Genomic DNA, 23,321 nt, shown 5'->3' with positions numbered 1-23,321 from the left:
AAGCACCTTCCGCACCTGAGGTGGAGTGCGCTTGTCCATTTTATTGTTGTATTTGACGATCGCGTATCCTTCCTTCTTTGCCCAATTGTTGACGGACTTCATGCCCTCATCTACGGATGCATGGCGGCCCCAGGGGGGCGGCCGGAGCGGTATGGCGGTGAGGGTGGTGATGTAGAGGACGTGGTGTTGATGCATTACGAGTGCGCAGTTGATGTAAATTCCTTATTGAGCACAAATAGTGAGTGAATATGATTGGTGGAACAATATTAATACGGGCCGGCGCTAGGCTAGATGTAGGGGGGGTGGCAGGAAGAGAAAAGGGGGGTGATGCGGAGAGAATAGGGGGGTGGTAATTAAGCTCGTCCATAAGAATCTCTAGACATGTGTTTTGACGTGGTGATGTCGTGATAGAGACCCCCCACCCTGAAAGCACGCCAGTGAATTCTCGGACGGGATTGTCCGTTGGCCGCCTTGGCGAAATGAGGTCAAGGGACACATTTGACATTTCTAAACATCGCCATACTTCGACAACCCTCCACCATGCCGCTCGTCGACAACCCGCAGATCAAGGCGGCGAGTCTGCATGACCCTCTACCGCTCGCCCTCCACACGTACGTCTGGCCATTTCTAGTCATCTGGCCCGCCTTCTTCGCCGTCTATCTCTCGGCGGAAAGATACGAAAAGCACCTCCAGTCCCAAGAATGGACTTTCGTCTGGTCAGGCGGCATCTTCACTATCCAAGCGCTGGTATGGCTTAGCACACACTGGAATGTGGACCTGAAATCTTTTTTCACGTCCACCAAAGCCAGCGACGTTCGATCTGCCAAACTCATCAAGGTTATTCCCGTGGCGAACGCAGGATCCGCTGAAATCTGCTCCCTCGACCGGGACAACGTTGGAGGGAAGCAGAACCTCTCATTCTTGTTCCAGAAACGTCGGTTCCTATACGATCCCGAGAAAGGCTCTTTCGCGCCTCTCGCCTACGCCATCGATGCCGAACCGAAGCCTGCCCTAAAGACATTCCAGCAATCGCGTGGTCTTACTTCCCCTGTCGATATTGAACGCCTCCAGCAACACTATGGAAACAACTCCTTCGACATCCCTGTCCCTACATTTACAGAGCTGTTCAAGGAGCACTCTGTCGCGCCCTTCTTCGTGTTCCAAGTCTTCTGTGTTGGACTATGGATGTTGGACGATTACTGGTACTACTCGCTATTCACACTATTCATGCTTGTGGTCTTCGAGAGCACGGTGGTCTGGCAACGGCAACGTACTCTGAACGAATTCCGCGGCATGAGCATCAAGCCCTATGACCTTCTGGTATACAGGAAGAAGAAATGGGAAGAAATACAAAGCGATAAGCTACTACCTGGAGACCTGGTATCAGTGGGAAGGACGAAGGAAGATAGTGGTGTGGCATGCGACATGATCTTGATCGAAGGATCTGCTATTGTAAACGAGGCCATGCTTTCGGGTGAGAGTACGCCAGTGCTCAAAGACTCGATTCAACTTCGTCCCGCAGACGCTTTAATCGAACCGGAAGGACTGGATAAAAACGCCTTCCTTTACGGAGGAACTAAGGTCCTACAAGTCGCTCATGGAATATCTGCTGAAGATGGTTCCGATGTCGTTTCTAGGCTTTCGTCTGGTGTACCTCCACCCCCGGACAAGGGCGCAATCGCAGTTGTCGTGAAGACTGGGTTCGAGACCAGCCAAGGAAGCCTTGTTCGGACTATGATTTACTCCACTGAGAGAGTATCCGCCAACAACGTCGAGGCCCTCTTCTTCATTCTGTTCCTTTTGATTTTCGCCATTGCTGCCTCCTGGTATGTGTGGAAGGAAGGCGTCGCCAGGGACAGGAAGCGTTCTAAGCTCATGCTGGACTGTGTTATCATTATCACCAGCGTCGTGCCTCCGGAACTACCAATGGAGCTCAGTCTCGCTGTTAACACCAGTCTGGCAGCCTTGAGCAAGTATGCTATCTTCTGTACCGAACCTTTCCGGATACCATTCGCCGGTAGAGTCGACGTTGCTTGTTTTGATAAGACTGGAACCCTTACCGGCGAAGATCTTGTTGTAGATGGCATTGCTGGTCTCACACTGGGCCAGAGCGGAATCAAGACCGTAGATGGCGCGCATACACAGGTCACACCAGTCCTTGACGTGGGTACCGAAACTACTCTAGTTCTGGCAACTGCTCATGCTTTGGTCAAATTGGACGAAGGAGAAATCGTCGGTGAACCAATGGAAAAGGCAACCATTACTTCTCTCGGCTGGACTGTTGGTGCTCATGATACACTCACAAGCAAGCATTCAGCAAAGGCCAACCAAGAACCGTATCACGCCGATCTAGTACAAATTCGACGACGCTTCCAATTCTCTTCAGCTCTCAAGCGACAAAGTTCTGTTGCCACCGTGCTTCTCACCAACAAGAAGACGCAGAAGAAAACCAAGAGCACCTTCGCTGGAGTTAAAGGTGCCCCAGAGACCATCCGGAAAATGCTGGTTGACGTACCACCGCAATACGAAGAGACATTCAAGTACTTCACTAGGAATGGAGGACGTGTGCTCGCTCTTGCGTACAAATTCATTACCCACGACTCAGAGCTCGGCATGAACCGCATCAATGACCTTAAGCGAGAAGAAGTGGAATCTGACTTGACTTTTGCCGGATTCTTGATTTTGCAATGTCCTCTCAAAGATGACGCCAAGCAAGCCGTGAGGATGCTTAACGAGAGCAGCCATCGGGTCGTAATGATTACTGGCGACAACCCTCTTACCGCAGTACACGTGGCCCGTGAAGTCGAAATCGTCGACCGGGACTGTCTTGTCTTGGACGCGCCTGAGCACGACGAATCTGGCGAAAACCTCGTCTGGCGCAGCATTGACGACAAAGTCAGTATTGCTGTGGACCCCACGAAGCCCCTTGACCCGGAAATCTTGAAGACTAAGGATATTTGTGTTACTGGATTTGCATTGGCCAAATTCAAGGATCAACCAGCTTGGTTTCAGCTCCTGCGTCACGCTTGGGTGTATGCTCGTGTTTCTCCTAAGCAAAAGGAGGATATCCTCATCGGACTTAGGGACTGTGGCTATACAACTCTTATGTGCGGTGATGGGACGAACGATGTCGGTGCCCTCAAACAAGCACACATTGGCGTTGCTCTTCTGAACGGAACGCGAGACGACCTGGAAAAGATCTCAGATCATTTCAGGAATACCAAGATGAAGGAAGTATACGAGAAACAATGTCAGCTCATGGCACGCTTCAATCAACCGACTCCTCCTGTTCCTATCATGATTGCACATCTCTATCCTCCTGGCCCTGGAAACCCTCACTACGAGAAGGCCGTGGAACGAGAGGCTCTGAGGAAAGGTGGCCCTGCCGCTATTGCAAATGGTACGGATACAAAAGACCACAATGGTGCGGTGACCAAAGCCACCCCGCAAGCTGTCCAGCCCACCACACCTGCGCAACAGAAAGCTCAGAGCATGGCCGATAAGTTCACACAGTCCATGATGGAGCAAGAGCTTGATGACAGTGAACCACCAACGATCAAGCTTGGAGACGCCTCTGTCGCTGCACCATTTACCAGCAAATTAGCGAACGTCATTGCGATTCCGAACATCATTCGTCAAGGAAGGTGTACTCTTGTTGCAACCATTCAAATGTACAAGATTCTGGCCTTGAATTGTCTCATCAGCGCTTACAGTTTGAGCGTTCTTTATTTGGATGGCATTAAGTTTGGGGATGGGCAAGTTACTATCAGCGGCATGATGATGAGTGTTTGCTTCCTTTCTATTTCTCGTGCTAGGGTAAGTCGTCAAATCTCAGTGTGGCTAAGCATGGTGCTGACTTTATTAACAGCCCGTCGAGGCACTGTCGAAAGAACGGCCTCAACACAATATTTTCAATTTCTACATCATTGGTTCAGTTCTTGGACAGTTCGCTATTCATATTGCCACTCTGATTTATATTTCGCAATATGTCCAACTCATTGAGCCGTAGGTCTAGGTACTGCTCTTCCCAAAACTTTTGCTAACATTTCCCAGGAAACAAGACAACGTTGACCTTGAAGGCGAATTCGAGCCTTCGCTCCTTAACAGCGCGATTTATCTCCTTCAGCTCATCCAGCAAATCTCCACTTTCGCAATCAACTACCAAGGACGGCCCTTCCGGGAGTCCATTCGTGAGAACAAGGGCATGTACTGGGGCCTAGTCCTCGTCGCCGGTGTTGCCTTCTCCTGTGCGACCGAGTTTGTTCCCGAGATCAACGAGAAGCTGAGACTCGTGCCCTTCACGAGCGACTTCAAGACCAAGCTCACCACGGTCATGATTGTGGATTACGCGGGGTGCTGGATCATAGAGAAGGTCCTGAAGGTTGCCTTCAGCGATTACAGACCCAAGGATATTGCGATCCGGAGGAAGGACCAGCTAGAGAGGGAGGAGGCCAGGAAGAAGGAGGAAGCGGCTGAGGAGGAAAGGCAGAGAGAGTTGGAGGCTGAGAAGAAGGCTGAGGCGGCACTGGCTGCTTTAGGGTAGGTATTGTAATTAGATGGTCATTGGGATAGACTTTTGCATATGCATTCCGTGGGCTCGTTGATGCTTTCATTGTTTGTTAATGGGTGATGTTTGAAGGATGCTGCTGCCAGTCATGTGCGATTTCCTTGTAGCTGAAACTAGACAATCACTTCAAGCACTCAGAGAATAGAATACTACCTAGTACGAGTTATATTGCACTAGCGCCTTGGCAGATATAACCCGCCAAGGTCAACATCCAAGAGTTAGACCAGCATCCTTCACGCATCAAGAAATGATTCCATGCCTAATCTGCATTGCATTCACAACCCTGCTAACGAGCAAATTTCAAGAGGTGTGCATTTCAGCGCATTTGAGGTCCCCCATGGAGTGCGTTCCTACTATCCCTACTAGTACTACCTGGTAGATTTTCGCATCGCCGCATCCCCCTTTCTAGCATTGTGCCTAATTCTTATCACGTTATCGACGTAAATTTTCCACGTCGCTTGAATAGAGGCACAGTCATGGTCCCTTTTTACCGTGCGGCACTAGGCAAATGATTTGTTTCGTGATCATTATTGCATCGGTTCTCAAAGAAGTCCACTCTCCGCTAGCATCACAGCCCCAGCTCAGATTACAAGGGTACTTTCAACGCAAGGTTTCACGAGTACGACCTCAACAGACTCAAAGAGCTCGATAGGAAGATCTCCGAAGGACATCGAGGAGATATCCGCTGGATCTACGACAGATATAAAGCTCTTCGACTAGCTGCCAAAGCCGTTCTGGACTCGAAACCCAACGTTGTCACTACCGCTCGAAGCATTACCAAATTTCTGACACCCGTGAAAGCAAAGTCGACCCTCGTGCATACAGGTACTACTGGTGCATTTGCAGCGTTTATGAAGCTTGCGTTAATGGCAGACTCATCTTCGACCAGTACAAACATACTTTCGACGCCAGCGTAATACTATGAGCTTAGGGTTGACTTGGCATTGTTAGGCATGTATTCAGATATTTCATCATTAATCTTTCGGTTTCTACTTGACTGTGCATAGGGCGCTTCGAGAGCTGGATAGGATGTAGCAGACTGCTCAAGGTTCGTGCAGTCTAAATTGGGAAAGCGAGATTCAAAAGAAGATTTCTACAGCGCTTTGCTTCATTTTTTCGCTCATCTGCAAACAAATCGTAGTGTGAGCCTTTTTACGGTTGTTTCGTTCTTTTATTTCTCTAGAAGCTTCGGCAGATCATACGTAATATATTTCTCTCGGATTCGACATAGTTTTTTTTTCAATTTCAACATGCATTCCTATATATCAAGGACATCTCTATCTTTTACAGTGACAGGGCACGAGTCCGTGCACACTCTTTTGGCACAGCTAATGGTGCTACCATAGGGTGAAAGCGCTTTGACTGGTTGAAATGAGGGCTTAAATACTAATCGTTTCTGTGGGCTATCATAGGTTGAGGATGCCGTGTAGCTAAGTGGCTCGAAATGTAATGCTTCTGAACGTAGTGTGGCCGCAGAGGTCTGTAACCACCGACTACACGTAGGTCGCGGGTGATCGAGTCGCAATGGTGCATGGCATTCTTGCCTTTTTGCTGTTTTTGCTTTTACCAGCCTCTCTACACATTCACCGATAGATGACTAGTGGTTCAATCCTTGGAATGGAGCTTCAGAACCCTCATGATGCTCATGCAACGAAAGCAACCATGAAACAATCGATGTCTCCTCTTCTTTCTGTTCATCCAATATAACACTATAAGCCCCGTCCCTCCTCCCAAACCTTCACCAACGCCTTAACCGCCTCCACAACCACCCCGGCGCCCACCTGAAACTCCTTCCCTTCCCCCATCTCCGGCACATGCAAAAACACAACCGGCCGCTCCCCCCCTTTCTTCGCCATCTCCGCCAGCGTCGCAAAATACACAAACCCACACACAAACTCCCCAACATCATCCGTCACCCTCACATCAGCGCCATACTTCCTCGTCTTCACACCGGTAGCCCACTTCGGCCCCACGGCGTCCAGATCAATCGTCGAACTCAGCGTCTCGGGCAGCTTCCCCCAGACCTTCTTCGTCTCGGCCTTCGTGAAGACGCGCCGCGTGACGTCCGGGTTTTGGTGGTAGCCGCTCTTTGACGCAGATTTCTCGAGGGAGTAGTACGGTTGGCCGACTGCGAGGCCGATGTACAGCACGATGTCGGGGGTGTGCTCGGCGAGGAGTTTGGGCGCGATGGGGAGGAGGGTAGCGTAGGAGACTTTTAGGGGCTCTGGGTGAATGAGAAGACGGATGCGGGGCGCTATATTGGATGGCAGGAGTTTGCAGATTTCCCACGAGGGATTTTTGGCAGCGTCCTGGAAGGGCTGGGGTTGTTAGGGTTGATGTATTGGGGTCGGTGGAGTGACTGACTCCAAATCCGGTGATTAAGACTTTGATTTCGTCACTAGAGGTGGTTGGAGGCATGATGAGAGCAACAGTTACATTCTAGGTTTCGGGTAGGTCTAATATCTAGGATCGGTTCTGCAAGCGGTTTTAAAGATCATCCCATGACTCATAATTTCGAGATGGATTGGGAAATGGACTATTGTCATAGTGTCAGCGTACTGCAAAGTGCATATGATATGCAAGATGCAGCGCTATTCTATGGCTGCATATGCATAAAATATCACTTCCAATTAGCGACACAACAGAAGTAGAACCTTAGACCATGGTGTAAATATGATGAAGATATCACTCTGAAGTCTCATGAAACTCGGGCACACTCAAGTAATATATATACCATACGACGTCACGTTACGGGATCACGTGTGCGTCGGACCCTATTTCTCCGATCCGAAGGCATTCGGGACTGAGTGAACGTTGCAGCAACCTTGCTGTCCGCATATCCAAACCACCACACCTTGTAACTATATCAACATGGCAAACCGCGGCTACGATGTTGTCGTTGACGTCGATCAAGAAGTACGTATCCACCCCCCAAAAACCCAATCCTCCTGTCACGCAAAGCTAACAGCAGACCTTAGGGCGACCTAGGCCACACCGACCTCCAAGAAGACCTCGAGTTCCACTCCTCCAGTAAAAACCCCCTCCTTCTCCTCCCTCCTCCCTCCCATCCACTAACCCCAATCCCCCTAGACTTCGAAGACCAACCCTCCCGCACCAAAATCCCCGCCGACTCCACCACCCGCGGCGGCGGCAGCGGGCCCAGCTCCACGAGCCCCAAACGCTACCTCTGGACGCTATCCTTCTACTCGCAATTCTTCGACGTCGACACGTCGGACCTCCTCCGCCGGTGCACCGCCGCCCTATACCCGCGCGCCAACTTCCTCGACGTGCTCGACGGCAACCCGGACCTGTACGGGCCCTTCTGGATCGCAACGACCGTCATCGTGATCCTGTTCCTCACGGGCACCATCAGCCAGTACCTCGCGCACCACGGCAAGGACCACTTCGCGTACGACTTCACGCTGCTGTCGGGCGCCGCGGGCCTGGTGTACGGGTACACGTTCCTGCTCCCCGTGGGGCTGTGGGCCACGCTGAAGTGGTTTGGGAGCGAGAGCGCGAATCTGCTCGAGTGCGTGGCGTTGTATGGGTATGCGAATTTGATTTGGATACCCGTGGCGCTGATTAGTTGGAGTCCGGTGTCGAGTGAGTAGTTCCATCATCTTTTTCTTGGAATGAAAAGGTGTGGGTGGGTGTTGGAGAGCGTGCTAATCTGGTATGCAGTCTTGAATTATATCTTCGTGGCCATCGGCTTCGGCATCAGCGCGCTCTTCCTCTTCCGGAACCTCTACCCCGTGCTCTCGGCGACGGATGTGCGCACGTCGAAGATACTGCTGGTGGTGGTGATTGTGCTGCATGCGGCGCTGGCGGTGTCGATTAAGTTCTTGTTCTTTGCAGCGGGGAGTCCGTTTAAGAAGGGTGGGGATAAGCACGAGGATAAGCATGATGGCGATGACGATGATAAGGTTAGGTTGATTAGGATGCTGTTTAGGGCGTGAGTGTTGAAGCATAGGGGCTGAGAGGGGATATGGGAGTAGGAGCCGATAACGCAGTGAGGCTGTTGGAGAGTGGACTACAAGTGTGTATACTATGGCCTGGTTTTATTAGGGCGTCAGGCGTGGAGAGCATAGCGTAAGTAGGCATACCCATGCGCAAGTTTGTTTTCAAGGAATCCTATTCTTTCCCTTCAATTGGCAACGAATGCCCCTGCACGCACATTTGCTATCGGAAAAGCACGCTTTTATGAAAGACTAGATGAGCATGAATTGAGCCCGCTTCAATCAACTATCTACGACGTTTCTATAGGGAAAACATCAGATCAGCGAAGAGGAAGAAGAGAGTCATGTCAAATTAGAAACAGTGAAGAGAAACGGCTAGTTCTATGCCAGGCCAAGTTCGTCTCATCAGAAGCATCAAGCTCGACCACCTCGTTAACTTGCAATAGAAAACTATCTACTTTACTCGTCTTTTGAGGGCACCAAAGGCTCCGTGTTCCAGATCATCTCCGCATACTCGTCGATACACCTATCACTGCTGAAGAAGCCCATGCGCGCCACCGATGTGATAGCCTTTGTAAGCCACTCATCCTGGTTGCGGTAGGCCTCATCAATCAGATCCTGCGTCTTGCAGTAGCTCGCGAAGTCGTCAGAAACGAGATAGTAATCGCCATGGTCGACGATGCCGTTGACAAGCGAAGTGAACGCGCCCGCGTCGCCGAAAGTGCCCGATTGGATAGAGTCGAAGACCGCGGCGAGGGACGGGTCAAGCGTGTAGGTGCCGTACATGTGTGAGTGACGGAGCTCCTCGACGTCTTCTGCTAGGTTGCCGAAGAGGAAGATGTTGTTTTCGCCGATTTCACGGGTGATTTCGATCTACACATGTCCTGTTAGCTTTGAAAGTAGAATTAAAAGGAGGCAACTTACATTAGCACCATCGCAGGTGCCGATGATCAAACCACCGTTGATGACGAACTTCATGTTGCTGGTACCACTGGCCTCAGTACCAGCAGTGGAGATATGCTCGCTGATGTCGGAAGCCGGGCAGATGATCTCGGCCTTGCTGACATTGTAGTCCTCAAGATAGATGACCTTGAGCAGATCACCAACGTCCTTGTCGCTGTTGACGACCTTGCCAACCTGGTTGACGAGATGGATGACGGTCTTGGCCATCCAGTATCCAGGAGCTGCCTTACCACCGAAGATTGAGACGCGAGGAGCTAGTTTCTTCTTCTCTTCTGGCGACATTGCTTTGATCGCAAGGTACCGATGAATAACACCGAAGATGTTCAGCTGTTGTCGCTTGTATTCGTGGATACGCTTGACTTGAACGTCGAAGAGAGCGGAAGGATTGACACTGACGCCTAGAGTATCCTTGATGTACTTGGCGAGTCTCACCTTGTTAGCATACTTGATTTCTTGGAATTCCTTTCGGAAGTCCTTGTCGTCGACGTATGCCTCGAGCTTGTGAAGGAGAGTCAAGTCTTTCAGGAAGTCGTAGCCTCCAAGCTTGGAAGCAATGAGCTCCGAAAGTCTTGGGTTGGCCTGGTGCAACCAACGACGGGGGGTGATTCCGTTCGTGACGTTGGTGAATTTATCGGGTCCGTAGATCTTGACGAAGTCTTTGAAGATGGTGGTCTTGATGAGATCGGAGTGGAGCTCAGCAACACCATTGACCTTATGCGAGCCAATGACAGCAAGGTAGGCCATGCGGACCATCTTTGGATTGGCCTCCTCAATTATGGAGACGCGGCTGAGAATATCACGTTCCTTGGGGAAGTTTCGCTCAACGTATTGAAGGAATTGTAGGTTGATGTCGTAGATGATCTGAAGATGCCGGGGCAGTAGGTGTTGGAAGAGCGGCACTGACCACTTCTCGAGGGCCTCTGGAAGGACGGTGTGGTTTGTGTACCCGAAGGTCTTGGAAACGACTTTTGGAGCGTTAGAGTTGTTCGTTCATATTAGAGATAAACCACTTACTGCTCCACGCTTCGTCCCAATCGAGGCCTTCCTGGTCGATGAGAATTCGCTGAAGCTCTGGAATCGCCAGTGTAGGATGGGTATCGTTCAGTTGAATAGCGACCTGGTTGGGGAAATCCTTCCACGGCCGTTGAGTCTTCTTGAATCTCCGAACAATGTCAAACAGAGATGCGGCACACCAGAAGTATTGTTGCTTCAGACGGAGTTCTTTTCCACGCTCGAGACTAGACGTAGGTTAGTACAATAAAATGTCAGCGGGATTCAAGTTTCCTTACTTGTCGTTGGGGTACAAAACCGCCGAGATGGTCTCAGCACGCTGCTGGTCCGCGACGGAGCTCTCGTACTCTCCGGAGTTGAATTTCTGGAAGTCGAACTCGCCACTCGCCGCCTTGCTGCCCCAGAGTCGGAGGTTGTTTACAGTCGAGGTGCCATATCCAGCAACTAGCAAAGTCAGTAACAGCCAATCACAAGCTTTGGGGAGAACTTACTAGGAACATCGTATGCGCATGCCTGGACAATTTCTCCGCCCTCCCAGAAAGAGACATTCTTGCCATCGTCATCCCTGAATAGTTAGCTTCTAGATGTTCATAGAGTGGACTTGCAATGTATCGCGCTTACTGGTATTTTGAAACATAGCCATAGAACTGTACATCGACAGTAATGTCATGTCTGGCAAATTCCCAGGGGTTGAAGTCCAACCAGTAGTCGGGAACCTCGACCTGGTATCCGTCGATGATCTCCTGCTTGAAGATACCGTATCTGTATCGTAGACCGTAGCCCCAAGCTGGGTAGTTCAATGATGCCATACTGTCCAGGAAGCAGGCGGCGAGACGACCGAGACCTCCGTTTCCAAGTGCAGCATCGTGCTCTTGGCTGATAATGTCCTCCATACGGAAGCCAAGGTCGCTGAGGCCCTCTGATTACAAGTATTAGCCTCTGAATCCACACTAGGCGCGCGATTTCACTCACTGACGGCCACATCTTTCTTGCCAATGTTGAGCATAGCGTTGTCCAGAGCTCGACCCATCAGGAACTCTAGAGACAGATCTGCATTCAAGTCAGCACTGACCCGGTTCCCACATAGCTGTCCGTTGTTCTTACAGTATACGCGCTTCTGATCCTTAAAGGTCTGGGCTTGCTGGGTCTTGTTCCAGTCAAGGACCAAGCGGTCTCGAAACGCCAAAGCAGTTCCAGCGTATGCAGCACTGCGCCGAAGGTTAGCCTCCGCAAGAGCTCAATTGCGGGTTTAGTTGTGTCGGAGCCCATGCACCGGTATTTCTTCACTAGCCTGATCCTGCGAAAGTGAAGACAGTGTAGACAAAACGTAATTGAGTGGACTTACCCTTCATCGCAATTGTACATGCTCCTCGCCAAAGTGGTCTCAATGTGCCTCACAGCTTCCGCCTGCATCCTTATCAGCTAAGTTCTACCGGGAATAGCTCATGAATATCAACATACATTGAACTCCTCAGCAGTGTCGAAGGGCTTGGGGGTGAACTTCTTCCAGGCGGCACGCTGCGGCTCCGGAATGCTCGCCTCAACGCTCTTGATCTCACCCGGACCAAAGCCAGTGACGGTTCGCTTGTGCTTGGGGCGCGAGAAGGTAGGTCCCACGGGGCCCTGGAGGTCGCTCAGAGGAGCACTCGTCGAGGGGCGCCGCTCGCGGGCGGATTTGGCTGGAGCTGCCATGGCGGATGGTGCGGTGAGGGGTCAATTGACTTGGAAGGGCTTCAGAGAAGACAAGAGGAGAGAGGAAAGAAAAAGAATCAGACGGGGCAGAGCCGGACGTGGTGTTTTGCTGCGGTGGACTGAGAGCTCGGTGCTTGAGCACAGATGGTGGGGCACTCGGAGCTGTGACAACGGCGAAGAGGCGAGCGGCAACGCGGTGAGTGAGGGCAAACCAAGGCAGCCAGGTGAGGAGGGGGAGCGCCTCAGTGTCTGGAGGCGTGTATGCGAGGCAGGGAGGGCGTCCGGGGACAGCAGCGCCGTATCATTCGTTCAGCGGGTGCATCGCAACGTGCCCACGCTCCGCGACATGAAGTGGGGTAACTCGTCTAGCGCCTGGGGGAGCCTTTGCCCTCATCATCGTGCATCGCATTCGTGCCATTCCGATGGGACGCTTCCGGCCTGTCCGTCTGCGTATCTGCCTACGGCTCCCTCGGGCGCCTAAACACAACCTGGTCCAAGCAACGCATCGTGAGATGTGGCCTCTGCGTTCCAATGAAAGCTTGAAGACGACAGCCCCGTCCTTGTGACAGGCGGCTCTCCAGTATCACCAAGACGATGACAAAGGCTGGAAACCCAGTCCTCCTGCCGTTCCCAGCCAATTGAGCCTCCAGCGGCCCCTAGTGTGCCGATCGCGGTCCAGCGTGGAGCTATCACGAAACTTGGCTATCATTTGCCTCATCCCGTGTCCCGTGTGCGCCGCTATCTGCTAATCTTATAAACATCACTCCACCAGGAACACTCCGGCCACTCCGTACATAAAGCTAGATGCCTTAGCAGTGGCAAAACTGCCAACATCGTACGATGTTCTGTTCACGTTCGCTTCCTTAAGTTAGAGATAAGAAAGGTACTTATCCCTCGCACCGTCGCCTGGATTGTTCTTTATGCAAAGCTAGCAACACAAATCCAACAGGGTGCATGGACCTCTAGTGGAGACAAACGCAGATTTAAGGAGTGATCAATTCTCCACATTCGAGACGAGGTAACATATCTAGCTGTCAAGCTCCGTAAAGCCGCAAAAGGGGTATCGTGCAACCGTCCGCCCAGAAACACCAAGCGCTATCAGCTCACCAGTGAAAGGCACGAGAGTATAGAAAAAGAAACCGGCGTGGACTCCCTAATGACCCGGAAGAAGATCGAAATGCTGCAGCAGAATCCGCTGCGCTTTGTCAATATCCATCGAAAACCTTAGATCTTGTGTAGTCATGTAAAGGCATGACCTCTCCCAACCCGTATCCACGATCTCATTCGATCTCCTCGACAGAGCTTTCCCTTCCGTTCTTCTTTTCTGATTCTCACGGGCTCGGCTCTGGCGTACACTGTCCATTCATCCATATCGAGGTCCCTGCCATCGGAACCTTAAGCGCCGGCCGCTCCCTCCTCCCTTTCAGCCCCATATCCATACCTGGCGTCTCGTTCACCACATCCTTCTCATCTAGTTCCTTTTCCCGAGCAACCGTCCTGCCGACCCTCCTCATATACTCCAACGCCTCCTCAACCCTCTCCGCCGTGAACACCTGCAGTCGGTAATTTAAATCCGCTAGCATAGCTGAGATAGTGACGTTCAACTGGCGAACCGAGAACTTTCTCTCGGCCACGACCGTGGTCCAGAACTCCTTCGAGAAGGAGTGGTCTTGGTGGTAGGAGTTAGTGAGTGATAGAGCCGCGAGCACGATGAGTTCCGGGTCCACGGGGATGAGTTGACGGGTACGCCGGAGGGTCGGTGGGAATTGGTCGCTTGGGCGCGTCAAAGAGTGGGAAAGACCCGTCGGGTTGACGGCCGTGTCCTGGCATGCGTTTAGCCAGGTCGTGGCAAAGCGTGAGGTCAGGTTGTCGAGCATGCAGGCCGAGAAGGCGATGAGCTCGATTGGGAGAGCGCTGCGGGAGAGGTATTGGGCGATCCGTGGGGCTGAGGGCCGGTTTTGGCAGGCGTTTGGGGGAATGAGGCTGCTGAGGTGGGTTGCTGGGCCTGGAGGAGTACTGTTAGACAATCTACACATAGGCATAGTATCCCTCAATTTGAGAACAGAAGAGGACTAATACATACCAAGCAAGTCTTCCCCGGTAACCAAACACGTGAACGAATCCTCTACGACTCCCTCCATGCTTTTGGAAAGACTTCCACCCATCTCGGGCGTGACAGGTGGTGGGGTGGGCCACATGGACGGCGGGACGTAAGAGGTTGCAAAATATGCATCGAGCGCCTCATCGCTGAGCGAAATATCCGACAAGGCTGGTGAGTTCATGATGGCGGGTGTGCAAAGGCATCAACAGCAAACTATGTACTATGTCTTCTTTGCGGCCGCCCTGGACGGTGAATAGCGAGAGACAAACGGTGGTGTTATGGGAGAGTCAAAGAATAGGAGCCAGCTCGCTTTTTGTAAAGATCCGTGACTCGGCTAGAAGCCTCGCGGCTGAGAGCAACAAGACCAAAAAGCTTATACTAAGTACAGAAGGGAGGCTGAGGGTTTGCCGCTTCGTGCTCGTGCGGTGTGGTGTAATGGCTTGGAAATCGCGAAACGTGGAGAAAGCTCACCCTTCCGTGTGCGGCGAACCTCCTCCAGCATATGTACACCCAGGTACAGGCATTAAGCCCCTACCCACAGCCAAAAGCTTGTGCCAAACGCGGCGCCGCTGGGCTGGTTCCCCTCACTTTTCGCTGGTGTGCGGATTGAAAGTCGCGGTGTACGGCTGACGTGCTTTCTGCCGCTGTTGCCCCAGCCTGCAGTGGTGTGCGCCAGCTCATCAGCCTCCACCGCGCTTGCTGGCCCGAGGAGTGTGCGCTGAAGGTGCCATCGATGCAGCCGAGATCTGGCGGTGGCTTTGCCAGCGTTGGGGGAGAGTGCCCGTGGCAGGTGAGTCCTGTTGAGGATCTCGTGACAGCCATAGTTCTACGAGGTGCTTGACAGCTGCTTCTAAAGAGAGTAAGATTTCTATTACCTTGGCTATAAAGGGCACTATCATCAGAATACTCACCCACATTTGTAGATCGTAGCCTTTCCTAGGCATATATCATGGCGGGGTGTTGAATATCCAGAGGACCTTACATTCGCCGTATATTGCCAATATGCGACCCCACAGTGCGCTTTCAACCACCACTCTCCCTCCCCATTCCTCTACCCTTCGTCGGAGTCTCCAGAAGTCGTTTCCGGGTGTCTTGGGCCGGGTGGGGATAGCGTGCGTTCTAGTACATGGTGGGGCGCCAGCTAGAGCACACCTTCACCGCTCTAACCCCGGCAAAAGTCGGCGAATGCCCAGATCGTTCATGCACGTTGCGGTCTTGGTGCTGGATAGCGCGCACACTGCTTCCAATTGGTGATGGGGGGTGGAAGAGACACTGAGTTCTAGGCATGTGAATATGAATAGACTGCTATATCAGCAGTGTGTACATAAGCAGGATATAGATAGCATCATTGGACCCTTATTCCTTTGTGCATCACTGTTAGTTGTCTACTCTCGTCACATCCAGAAAATTGGAAATGCAAGATTGCCTGGGAGGGCAAGAAGTATAAGCTAGAAGATATTCGACCGGCTCTCGCAATACGACTACACCGGGCTGAGGAAATAGGGAACCAAAATCGAGTAACAACGCAGACCAAGCTACCCCCAGTGTCAAGCAATCCCACGCATCAGAAGTACAAGCAGACGCTCCTCTATGAACCGTGGAATTAGGACTGGGAACCCGAGCTTTTCTCATTCACGACTCATTCGTTCGATACTTCAGCTGAACATGCCCCTTCGTTCACCCTCTCGCTCGGCAAACCCAGGAAACCGGCATACTCGCCCGACTGTATACCGCCCCATTTCATAATCATCTTTCGTCGTAAACTGTGGCATCCCTTGATGCTCACATGTCCCAACTGCTGCTGATATTCGCCCAGTGACTACCATAACTAGAAGCCAACACTAGCACCGTCTTCATCATAGTCGTTTCTCGTTCTTAAGCAAAATCAACTGTTAATTCGTTGTTGCGGTGCCAATGTTCGACGAGGACGGCGCTGAGGCTAATGCATCTACTGAGCCTTCTTGGGACCCGGGCCACCAGTCTGACCACCAACGTACTTGCGGATATCGGTAGCGTCCGCAGCTTGGCGCACAATGGCCTTGAAGGTCTCCCAGCCCTGCCTCACGGCCGGTGGAGTGCTCTGATTTGCCAATTGCGCATCCGCGCGGGCCGTAAGTTGCGAGATGGCGCCCTGGACGAAAGTGCTCTGAGCATAGCGGGCACGGAAGAAGACGGTGTAGATGCCGATCAAGATCCAGCTGCCCTTCTGGAACAGCAGCGCAGAGCCGAGCACGCGGAACCAGAGGGCGATTTCAAGGATGGCGACGAGCGTCATGCTGCCATCATAATACTCCTTGACAAACTTGCCAATAGTCTCGGAGATGCCAGACGGCTTGGGCTTGCCCGGGGAGACGCCAGCTGGGGCGGCTTGGAGAGTCGGGAGGAGATTGGCGCGTGTGTAGGTCGCGACATGGAAGATGGAGTAGACTGCGAACGGCAGAATAGCTAGAGGAATCTGGCGCGAGAAGAGCCAAACGAGGGCCATGCCTGTATTGGAGAGCAGTCAGATCAGGTTGTGTCATATGAGGAGCTGCCTGGGGAGCCGAAGCCGCCGTACCAAGATACTGGACATTCTCGTCCGTAGCCATTGACACAAGTCCACCTTGCTTTCCTTGCCTCACGCGTGCGCGGTATGCCTTGTAAACGACAATGCCGTAGGTAGCGGCGGCTGAGATGAAGGCGAGGCGATAAGAGACCTTGGCCCATCGCGACGAGAAATTGAACAGGATATAGGACAAGCCATATCGCAGAGTGGAGAGGAGCAGAGTGACGTGCCCGACGAACCATGCGAACTGCAGAGTCTGGGCGAGAGCTGCCAGCCGCTGCCCTAGGGGCTGCGCGGTGGGCGGAGGAGGGGCCATGGCTGAGGTGTGTGTGCGGCTGTCGTGTGCTGCGGGGGTCAGGCTACTGCTGTCAGCGAGAATTGAGGATATAGCAAGAGAGCTTAATGGAGAATAAGAATATAAGGATTGCGGCGAGAGTAGGATTGTGTGTGCAGGAAGGAGGAGGCAGCGGAGGAGGGTGAAGAACACCTGGCAATTGGAGTGGTGGCTGGGGCTCTGAGGCGCCTGCCGGGGTGCTGTGACGACGATCCGAAGCTCGTAGAATCGCGGACCTACCTTGTATGGCTGAAGCAGGAATAATGGCGGTTAGTGAGGGAAGACGGGCGTAGGTGATCTGGCAGTGGTGTTCGTGAGGGAGTAGAGGAGCAGACGAGAAAGGTGGAAGGCGGTGTTTTGAGCAAGCAGCCCGATGCGCGAAGGAAACCAGAATTCGCAGCGGCGGGTGGTGACGAAATGCTGCTCCATTCAGGCGCCGGCGTACCTCCTAGTCTCAGGCGCCACTAGGACTAGGCACGTGACTTCACATTGGATACGTTCACCGGAGGCAACACCTATGCATCACTTTCCAATCTGGCTTCATAACCCACTCAGACTTCACGCGGACAGAAGACATGTAGGGCTCACAAATGAAACCAACTAGATACTGGGCTGATCTGTAGAATACATGAGAGGAAGCAACTCGCAGACCGGCCTCCTCGCACCTCCGTGACAGAAACAGCCTCTGCAACCTGCTCCCTGCTTCTACTAAAATAATCCGGAAGAAAAGAGAAGGGAGTGCAATGCTGCTGGTATCAAACAACACACCTAAGCAAGCTAAAAACCAAGGGAGAACCGCGCTCGAAGCCCCAACTCGCCCCCGTCGTTGTGTATTAACTAACCTTTGCCGGCAGCCACCCAGTGTCTGCCGGCGCGAGACTTTGAAATTAAAGGGATCTGTCAAAAGAGAATCGAGAAGAGGAGCTTTTCTGCGCGGTCTTCGTTCGCCATCACCACTGTCCCCGTTGTTGCATCGCCGCGTCGCACTGGGCGCGCTTAGCGCAGGGAGAACCCCTTTCTCTTGCCCTTCTCCTCGAGCGGCCGTCCGCTTTCGACCCTCGCCTTCTTTTCCTCGAGCTCTTGTCGCTGTCTGTCCAGTTGCTCCTTCATCTCCCTGTGTCTTGCGTACAGCTCCTCTTCGCTCTGCTTGAGCTTGCTCTCCTTCTCGGCTACCTTCTGCTGGAACACCATCTTCATCTCCAGTTCCATCTTCTGCAGCTTGGCCTCGTGCAGCGAGCGCTCCTCCTCCTGCTTAACAGCCGGGTTGATCTCCTTGAATACGCTCGAGTCTTGCTGCACGCCCATTGCAGTGAGCTTCTCAGAGCGGTAGTTCTCGTACAAGAAGTTGTTGGTGTTCTCCTTAAGCTCCTCCATGTGGGTGCGGATGAGCATCTGGCGGAGCTTGACGAAATCGCAGTGTTCCTCGTTATCGACCTCGATAACTCCCCAGGGGTAACGGCGGCCACGGACCTTGCGTCCGTCGGCAGTGGTGACATCGGCGTTGGCACCGACGACGGCAAAGGGCACCTTGGACATGATCTCGTTATTTTCGGCAATGGTCTCCTCATCGTCCAGCTCGTAACGGGGTCCTTCGAATATTTGGATCTTGTGGTGATGAATATCTGCGAGAATCTGGACAAATTAGCAACAATAGACATCATCATGTCTTATCACTTACTCTCTGCTTGAAGTTGCTGATTTCTTCGTCCGTCAAGGTGTCGGCTTTGGCAATGACGGGGATCAGGTTGACCTTGGTGTGAAGTTTACGCATAACTTCCACATCCAATGGCTTCAGAGAGTGGCCAGTTGGCTGGATGAAATAAACGCAAGCATGGATGCGGTTGTCGACAATGTTCATGCGGTTGACCTTGTTCTCAGCGTCGAGGTAGGCATCGAAGCGCTGCTCGATGTTCTTGACGATTGGGTCCCACGACTCGTCATTGTTGATGAAATCGCCAAAGCCGGGAGTATCAACAACCGTCAGACGGAGGCGCACGCCGTTCTCCTCAATGTCGGCGCTAATGGATTGTATGGAGACGGTCTTGGAGATGTCAAGGCTCGGGGGCTTGCGCTCCTTCGGCGGGTAGAGCGAGGTGTTGAACAGGGTGTTTACAAGAGTAGATTTACCGAGTCCAGACTCGCCTAAGATTGGATGGTCAGGAGTGAATCAAGGAACTTCCAAGGGGATGCATACCGACTACCATGACATTGAAGTTGAACCCTTTCCGCACACTCTTGCGGTGCCATTGATTGGGCAGATTCGCGAACCCGACGTAGCCAGTCAATTTCCTTCGAACAATGTTCCTCATGTCGCTGGCAGCCTGTGCTGCGGCCTTGGGGTCCTTGGAAGTGACGGTCTGGGGAGCAGAGCCTTGGCCATTTGGCATAGGGTTGCTGCGTTCCACATATGGGGACGCTGGCTTTCCATTAGGGACAGCAGCGGCCGCGGGAGATGGCGAGGCACGCGCAGGTGCAGGTGGGGCTTGAGTTGCTAGAGAACCAGAAAGTCAGTCCTACCAAATGCTTTGTTGTGAAGGGCTCAGCGAGTCTAGACACGGCCCAATGGCCATCCCAGCCACCTTCCAGAGCTGTGTTATACTCGAACATGCTTCATAGATGCGCGGCCGTATGATGGGATGGAATTGGCCAGCAAGGAGGAAAGGAAGCTTACCCATGGCGAGTCGAGACGACGTGGGCGACACAGAGGGTGAGGCGTAAGACTTCTATACGCGAAGAGTGGTCAGCAAAGATTCCAGGAAGAGTCGGCGGCCACGGCAGTGATGGAGAAAAGCATTGGGGTCGCGCGGGAATCCTAGGCCCGGGAGGCCTGCACGGTGCAGACAGGGAGGCAGCTCACCAGTCAGTCGAGGCGTGTTTCGCGTGGAGTGGGTGCAACGAGGCGGAGACAGCAGCGTCGAGGTCAACAGCGGCCTCGTAGGATGGGGCAGAGAGTCGGGGAGACTGCGATGGTGTTGGGGAAGGCGTGGTGGTGGGATCGCGAAAGTAGGCAGGAAAGGGGTCTGGCAAAAGGTTGGCAGGGGTCGCGCAGTCCACACTAGTAAATTCCCCGTCTCCGTGCGCGCCGGTGGGCAACGTCCTCTGCGAGCTGTAGGTGAATGCACGGCTGGCGGCTGTGGGTGCGGAGAGGGCTATTTCACGACACGAGAGACGACAGGCCGGCTCTGACACAATTGCGTCTCGTTGATGCACCGCAGGAGCATTTCTGTGTACAGCTGCAGCCAGCGTGGTGTGGCGTCTCACTATGCCCATTCCTCTACGTGTCACTCTCTGGTTCCTCACGTGCACCGGCCCCAGATTCGATCACAGTGGCTGCGACATGTCAAGGTCTACCCAGTATCGCGAGAAGCTCATTCGCCTGTGAGAGCAAGACTGTCCTTCAGGCTATAGGTAATACTATTCGCTCCCAGAGTTCGCTGCGAATGAAACCCACCCTGATCGATCCCCAGCAACTCGTGCAGACGACCACAATACACTGCATAGCGCCTGACGCCAAGCTAACGAAGACTACATAGTAACGACAATGGTATATCCAATAGCATGCAGCCCTGCATTTCACCATCCAGTCGCTCCAAACGCCGCGACCGGTGTATAGCAAATACCCCCGCAATCAGCCCAGCCCAGCCAGCGTCGACGCGAGTTGGCTCTTATCATACTTGATGTACTTGCCCTTGCCCTTATCGATTTCGTGATACCGGTCCCAGAAGCGTCCGTACAGTGGCTCGATAACGTTTTGCACATCCCGCGCTAGCTGGGACCGCACCTCCCTCTCTAGCTTGTAGCTCTTGTGTCGCGAAAGGAGCTCTTCGAAGCTGGTGTTGAAGTTCTTGAGCTTCTCCTTGATCGCGTCCTTGTCCTTGGAGCTCAGACCCTTGACGATCTGAGCCGAGTCGGTAGTCGTTGCTCCCCCAGAGTGCGGCCGGCCGCTACGGTTGGTGTACTGGACGTCAAGGAGATATGCAGATGGCTCTCGCCACGGCTCGAGATATGTCGCGGTTGCCTTCTTCCGCCAAAGCTCGAGCTTGGGCGCATAGCTGCCCAAGAGGGCTTGCAGCTCTGATGATCGAATCATCCGATCAACAATCGCCACATTGTTGGAAAGGAATACGCCTTGCAGGCCCCTGCCCTTGAGCAATGTCCTCGACTTGATTTCTAGATTAGACAACAGAGTCTCTAGCATGTCGGAAGCGTAGTGGGCGAAGAGCTGTCGACCATCGGCGCCAACGTCGAACGACTTTATCGTGGGAATTGATGTTGACGAGGTCGAGGCTGAACTGGTCGACCAACCGCCATCTCCTAGCGAAGTCATGATGGATGACAGTGGAGACAAATACCCAGTCATTGTCTGCAACTTAGTCATGGTGTCGTTCGTGAGTGAAACGGGACCACCGTCCATTGGCAACGCGATGAGAGTTTGTACGCGTGATCGTGTGTCTTCGAGCAGCTTTGGGAGTGACGCTTTGCATGTTTCCCGGATAGGTTTCAGGGAGTCTGCGATAGGGCGCTTGAGCTCCCCCGTCTTGGTTTCCAGCCTGATAGAGAGCGTTGATACAATCTCGATAATTTCATACCCAAGAAAGCAGTCTGTCATTAGATTCTTCTGTATGTGGGTATTTAGTTCGCGCAACGTCTTCGTGAATTCATTCAAGGAGCTCTGGCAGGTGGACGGGTACACCTTGGCCCACTCTTCGCGAGAGAAAATCGGACAAAGATTGTCGTACTCGGCCAAATATATCCCTTCGATACCCTGGGCGTACGTACCAATGGCATTTGTTCCCTGTCGGTATATTGCATCTGCAGTGGTTTTCCTGGCCGTCGTCACCGAAGCGGCTGCCAAATTGCTCAATGATTTGGTTAGGTAGTCTCCCCGGATTTCGGCATAGATTCTTTCTGTTGGGGTCTCTCTCACGTCCGTCTGCGACATTTGAGCAAACGACGCCGAGACATGGGCACTTATGAGTCGCAATCTAGACAGTCGGTCTTCTGCAAGGGTAGGAAATGGAAGCTCTGCAGCTACATCAGCAGTGTTCAGTTTCAGCAGTGTTCAGTTTCAGCAGTCGTATCACCTACGCTTAGTTATGTAGTGTAGAGGCTCCACGGTTCGTGCATCCTCCTGGAGAATCTCCCGGAATATTTCCTCCAGCTGTTTTGTACCAGTTTTCAACAGAGTGCTCAGTTCCGCTACTGCTTGTTGGTTCGACCGGAGGTTGGAGCGACGGAGGTCGGCCAAGGCCTGGGTGGTTCGGTCGAGGGAGGCCATGTAATCTTGGAGGGGGACTTTTCTTGGTCTAACGCAAACATCAGCATCTCGCGGTCACAGTGCTTGGTGTTGCAGAGCTCACCCGGCGCGAATGATGCGCTCTTCGCGGTTGCGCTGGTCCAGGGGCTCTCGTATCCTATCTATAGCCTCGATGATTCTGTCGATATCTATTCCGCCAGTTAGACCTGCTCAAATTGCATGCTGGCGGCACGTACTCGAGTTGGTCGTCTGTAGTTTCTGCGTGTTCCCATAGATGGGCCCTATCGCGTCCTGAACATTCTTGCCACTGGTCTCCAAGCGATTCAACGAGCCCTGGATCCTCTTCGTCAAGCCTTTCAGCTTCTCCATGTTGGCGAACAGCACCTCGACCTCTGCGCTCTCCTCCGCGAGGGCCGCTTTTCGTGGTGCAACCATCGCGCCTGCCGCTGGAGCTCTCCGGAGCTCTTCCCTGAGAGCGGGCGAGGAATGTATGTACGGACAGTGATCCTGAGAGACTCCGCCGTATTATCTAGGATGCGACAACGAGGAAGTATGCAACAAGAAGTGAATAAAGGGCTATGACCTCGACGGCTTGGTGATATCAATAGTTTCAGAGCCTCATATAAGTGGACATGTGGTCCGCTCTAGCACTAGGCCCCGATTGGCCGTGACGTGCTCATCCCCCTCTACTACTATCCATGGATCAAATCCAATATGTGAAAGTAGTGTCCCCGCACACAATTAGCCTGGAGATATGTCTCCATGTGTTAGGTGAATTATCGCGCGCCCCATGGGTCACTTCAAATGCATATCACACCCTATCGCTCCCGATCGATCCGAAAAGGCCTAGGGTCAGTTCCCGAGATCCCTTGGCAGGGCAGCTTCCCACGACAGA

At 52.8% G+C, this 23,321-nt stretch overlaps 9 protein-coding genes across 9 annotated transcripts; 3 read left to right on the top strand and 6 right to left on the bottom strand.

The window, feature by feature from the left end:
* Positions 1–459: 459 nt before the first annotated feature.
* BDZ99DRAFT_565114 (cation-transporting ATPase 4) lies at positions 460–5,602 on the top strand. The gene is made up of 4 exons (XM_033727441.1): positions 460–3,816; positions 3,869–4,005; positions 4,054–4,539; positions 5,148–5,602. The coding sequence occupies exons 1-4, from the start codon at positions 541–543 to the stop codon at positions 5,482–5,484; spliced, it is 4,236 nt and encodes a 1,411-aa protein (XP_033584317.1). The 5' UTR covers positions 460–540; the 3' UTR covers positions 5,485–5,602.
* A 674-nt stretch (positions 5,603–6,276) lies between these two features.
* BDZ99DRAFT_374711 (peptidase C15, pyroglutamyl peptidase I-like protein) lies at positions 6,277–7,003 on the bottom strand (the record flags this gene model as incomplete). Its single annotated transcript, XM_033714933.1, has 2 exons — positions 6,277–6,885; positions 6,932–7,003. Coding segments are annotated over 2 exons (681 nt in total), but the record flags the coding sequence as incomplete, so codon positions are not given.
* A 435-nt stretch (positions 7,004–7,438) lies between these two features.
* On the top strand, positions 7,439–8,523 carry BDZ99DRAFT_375052 (YIPF1 protein; the record flags this gene model as incomplete). The annotated part of the gene is made up of 4 exons (XM_033714954.1): positions 7,439–7,483; positions 7,546–7,597; positions 7,658–8,170; positions 8,249–8,523. 4 exons carry the CDS (start codon positions 7,439–7,441, stop codon positions 8,521–8,523), a joined length of 885 nt encoding a protein of 294 aa, XP_033584315.1.
* A 156-nt stretch (positions 8,524–8,679) lies between these two features.
* BDZ99DRAFT_431408 (glycosyl transferase) lies at positions 8,680–12,451 on the bottom strand. The gene is made up of 10 exons (XM_033717289.1): positions 11,959–12,451; positions 11,843–11,904; positions 11,602–11,705; positions 11,470–11,547; positions 11,119–11,416; positions 10,989–11,062; positions 10,776–10,941; positions 10,501–10,724; positions 9,448–10,451; positions 8,680–9,396 (listed from the first exon to the last, which is right to left on the bottom strand). Exons 1-10 carry the CDS (start codon positions 12,187–12,189, stop codon positions 8,983–8,985), a joined length of 2,655 nt encoding a protein of 884 aa, XP_033584314.1. The 5' UTR covers positions 12,190–12,451; the 3' UTR covers positions 8,680–8,982.
* Positions 12,452–13,520: 1,069 nt separating this feature from the next.
* Positions 13,521–14,945, bottom strand: BDZ99DRAFT_529824 (uncharacterized protein; the record flags this gene model as incomplete). The annotated part of the gene is made up of 3 exons (XM_033726412.1): positions 14,273–14,945; positions 13,683–14,188; positions 13,521–13,652 (listed from the first exon to the last, which is right to left on the bottom strand). The coding sequence occupies exons 1-3, from the start codon at positions 14,469–14,471 to the stop codon at positions 13,521–13,523; spliced, it is 837 nt and encodes a 278-aa protein (XP_033584313.1). The 5' UTR covers positions 14,472–14,945.
* A 1,293-nt stretch (positions 14,946–16,238) lies between these two features.
* BDZ99DRAFT_373815 (uncharacterized protein) lies at positions 16,239–17,151 on the bottom strand (the record flags this gene model as incomplete). The annotated part of the gene is made up of 2 exons (XM_033714889.1): positions 16,239–16,777; positions 16,848–17,151. The coding sequence occupies 2 exons, from the start codon at positions 17,149–17,151 to the stop codon at positions 16,239–16,241; spliced, it is 843 nt and encodes a 280-aa protein (XP_033584312.1).
* A 1,014-nt stretch (positions 17,152–18,165) lies between these two features.
* BDZ99DRAFT_374957 (Septin) lies at positions 18,166–19,556 on the bottom strand (the record flags this gene model as incomplete). The annotated part of the gene is made up of 3 exons (XM_033714950.1): positions 18,166–18,801; positions 18,848–19,311; positions 19,364–19,556. 3 exons carry the CDS (start codon positions 19,554–19,556, stop codon positions 18,166–18,168), a joined length of 1,293 nt encoding a protein of 430 aa, XP_033584311.1.
* Positions 19,557–20,131: 575 nt separating this feature from the next.
* On the top strand, positions 20,132–20,749 carry BDZ99DRAFT_13831 (uncharacterized protein). The gene has a single exon (XM_033712668.1). The coding sequence runs from the start codon at positions 20,286–20,288 to the stop codon at positions 20,700–20,702; it is 417 nt and encodes a 138-aa protein (XP_033584310.1). The 5' UTR covers positions 20,132–20,285; the 3' UTR covers positions 20,703–20,749.
* On the bottom strand, positions 20,439–23,010 carry BDZ99DRAFT_457089 (exocyst complex protein exo70). Its single transcript, XM_033718610.1, has 4 exons — positions 22,663–23,010; positions 22,530–22,614; positions 22,258–22,475; positions 20,439–22,194 (listed from the first exon to the last, which is right to left on the bottom strand). The coding sequence occupies exons 1-4, from the start codon at positions 22,859–22,861 to the stop codon at positions 20,798–20,800; spliced, it is 1,899 nt and encodes a 632-aa protein (XP_033584309.1). The 5' UTR covers positions 22,862–23,010; the 3' UTR covers positions 20,439–20,797.
* Positions 23,011–23,321: the final 311 nt, after the last annotated feature.

This window comes from Mytilinidion resinicola (genome assembly GCF_010093595.1).
Source record: "Mytilinidion resinicola strain CBS 304.34 unplaced genomic scaffold BDZ99scaffold_1, whole genome shotgun sequence".
NCBI classification, from domain to species: domain Eukaryota; kingdom Fungi; phylum Ascomycota; class Dothideomycetes; order Mytilinidiales; family Mytilinidiaceae; genus Mytilinidion; species Mytilinidion resinicola.
This window is presented reverse-complemented; position numbering and strand designations above follow the sequence as displayed.

Excerpts from the sequence above, each read along its gene's own strand:
- BDZ99DRAFT_565114 (XM_033727441.1), top strand. The coding sequence starts at position 541 with ATGCCGCTCGTCGACAACCCGCAGATCAAGGCGGCGAGTCTGCATGAC. Across the intron at positions 3,817-3,868 it reads TTTCTATTTCTCGTGCTAGG|CCCGTCGAGGCACTGTCGAA; the intron begins GTAAGTCGTCAA and ends CTTTATTAACAG. Across the intron at positions 4,540-5,147 it reads GCGGCACTGGCTGCTTTAGG|CTCAGATTACAAGGGTACTT; the intron begins GTAGGTATTGTA and ends TCACAGCCCCAG.
- BDZ99DRAFT_431408 (XM_033717289.1), bottom strand. The coding sequence starts at position 12,189 with ATGGCAGCTCCAGCCAAATCCGCCCGCGAGCGGCGCCCCTCGACGAGT. Across the intron at positions 11,905-11,958 it reads ACACTGCTGAGGAGTTCAAT|GCGGAAGCTGTGAGGCACAT; the intron begins GTATGTTGATAT and ends ATAAGGATGCAG. Across the intron at positions 10,725-10,775 it reads GTTTTGTACCCCAACGACAA|TCTCGAGCGTGGAAAAGAAC; the intron begins GTAAGGAAACTT and ends ACCTACGTCTAG.
- BDZ99DRAFT_13831 (XM_033712668.1), top strand. The coding sequence starts at position 20,286 with ATGCACGGCTGGCGGCTGTGGGTGCGGAGAGGGCTATTTCACGACACG.
- BDZ99DRAFT_457089 (XM_033718610.1), bottom strand. The coding sequence starts at position 22,861 with ATGGTTGCACCACGAAAAGCGGCCCTCGCGGAGGAGAGCGCAGAGGTC. Across the intron at positions 22,476-22,529 it reads GAGCGCATCATTCGCGCCGG|ACCAAGAAAAGTCCCCCTCC; the intron begins GTGAGCTCTGCA and ends TGTTTGCGTTAG. Across the intron at positions 22,195-22,257 it reads TCTACACTACATAACTAAGC|AGCTTCCATTTCCTACCCTT; the intron begins GTAGGTGATACG and ends ATGTAGCTGCAG.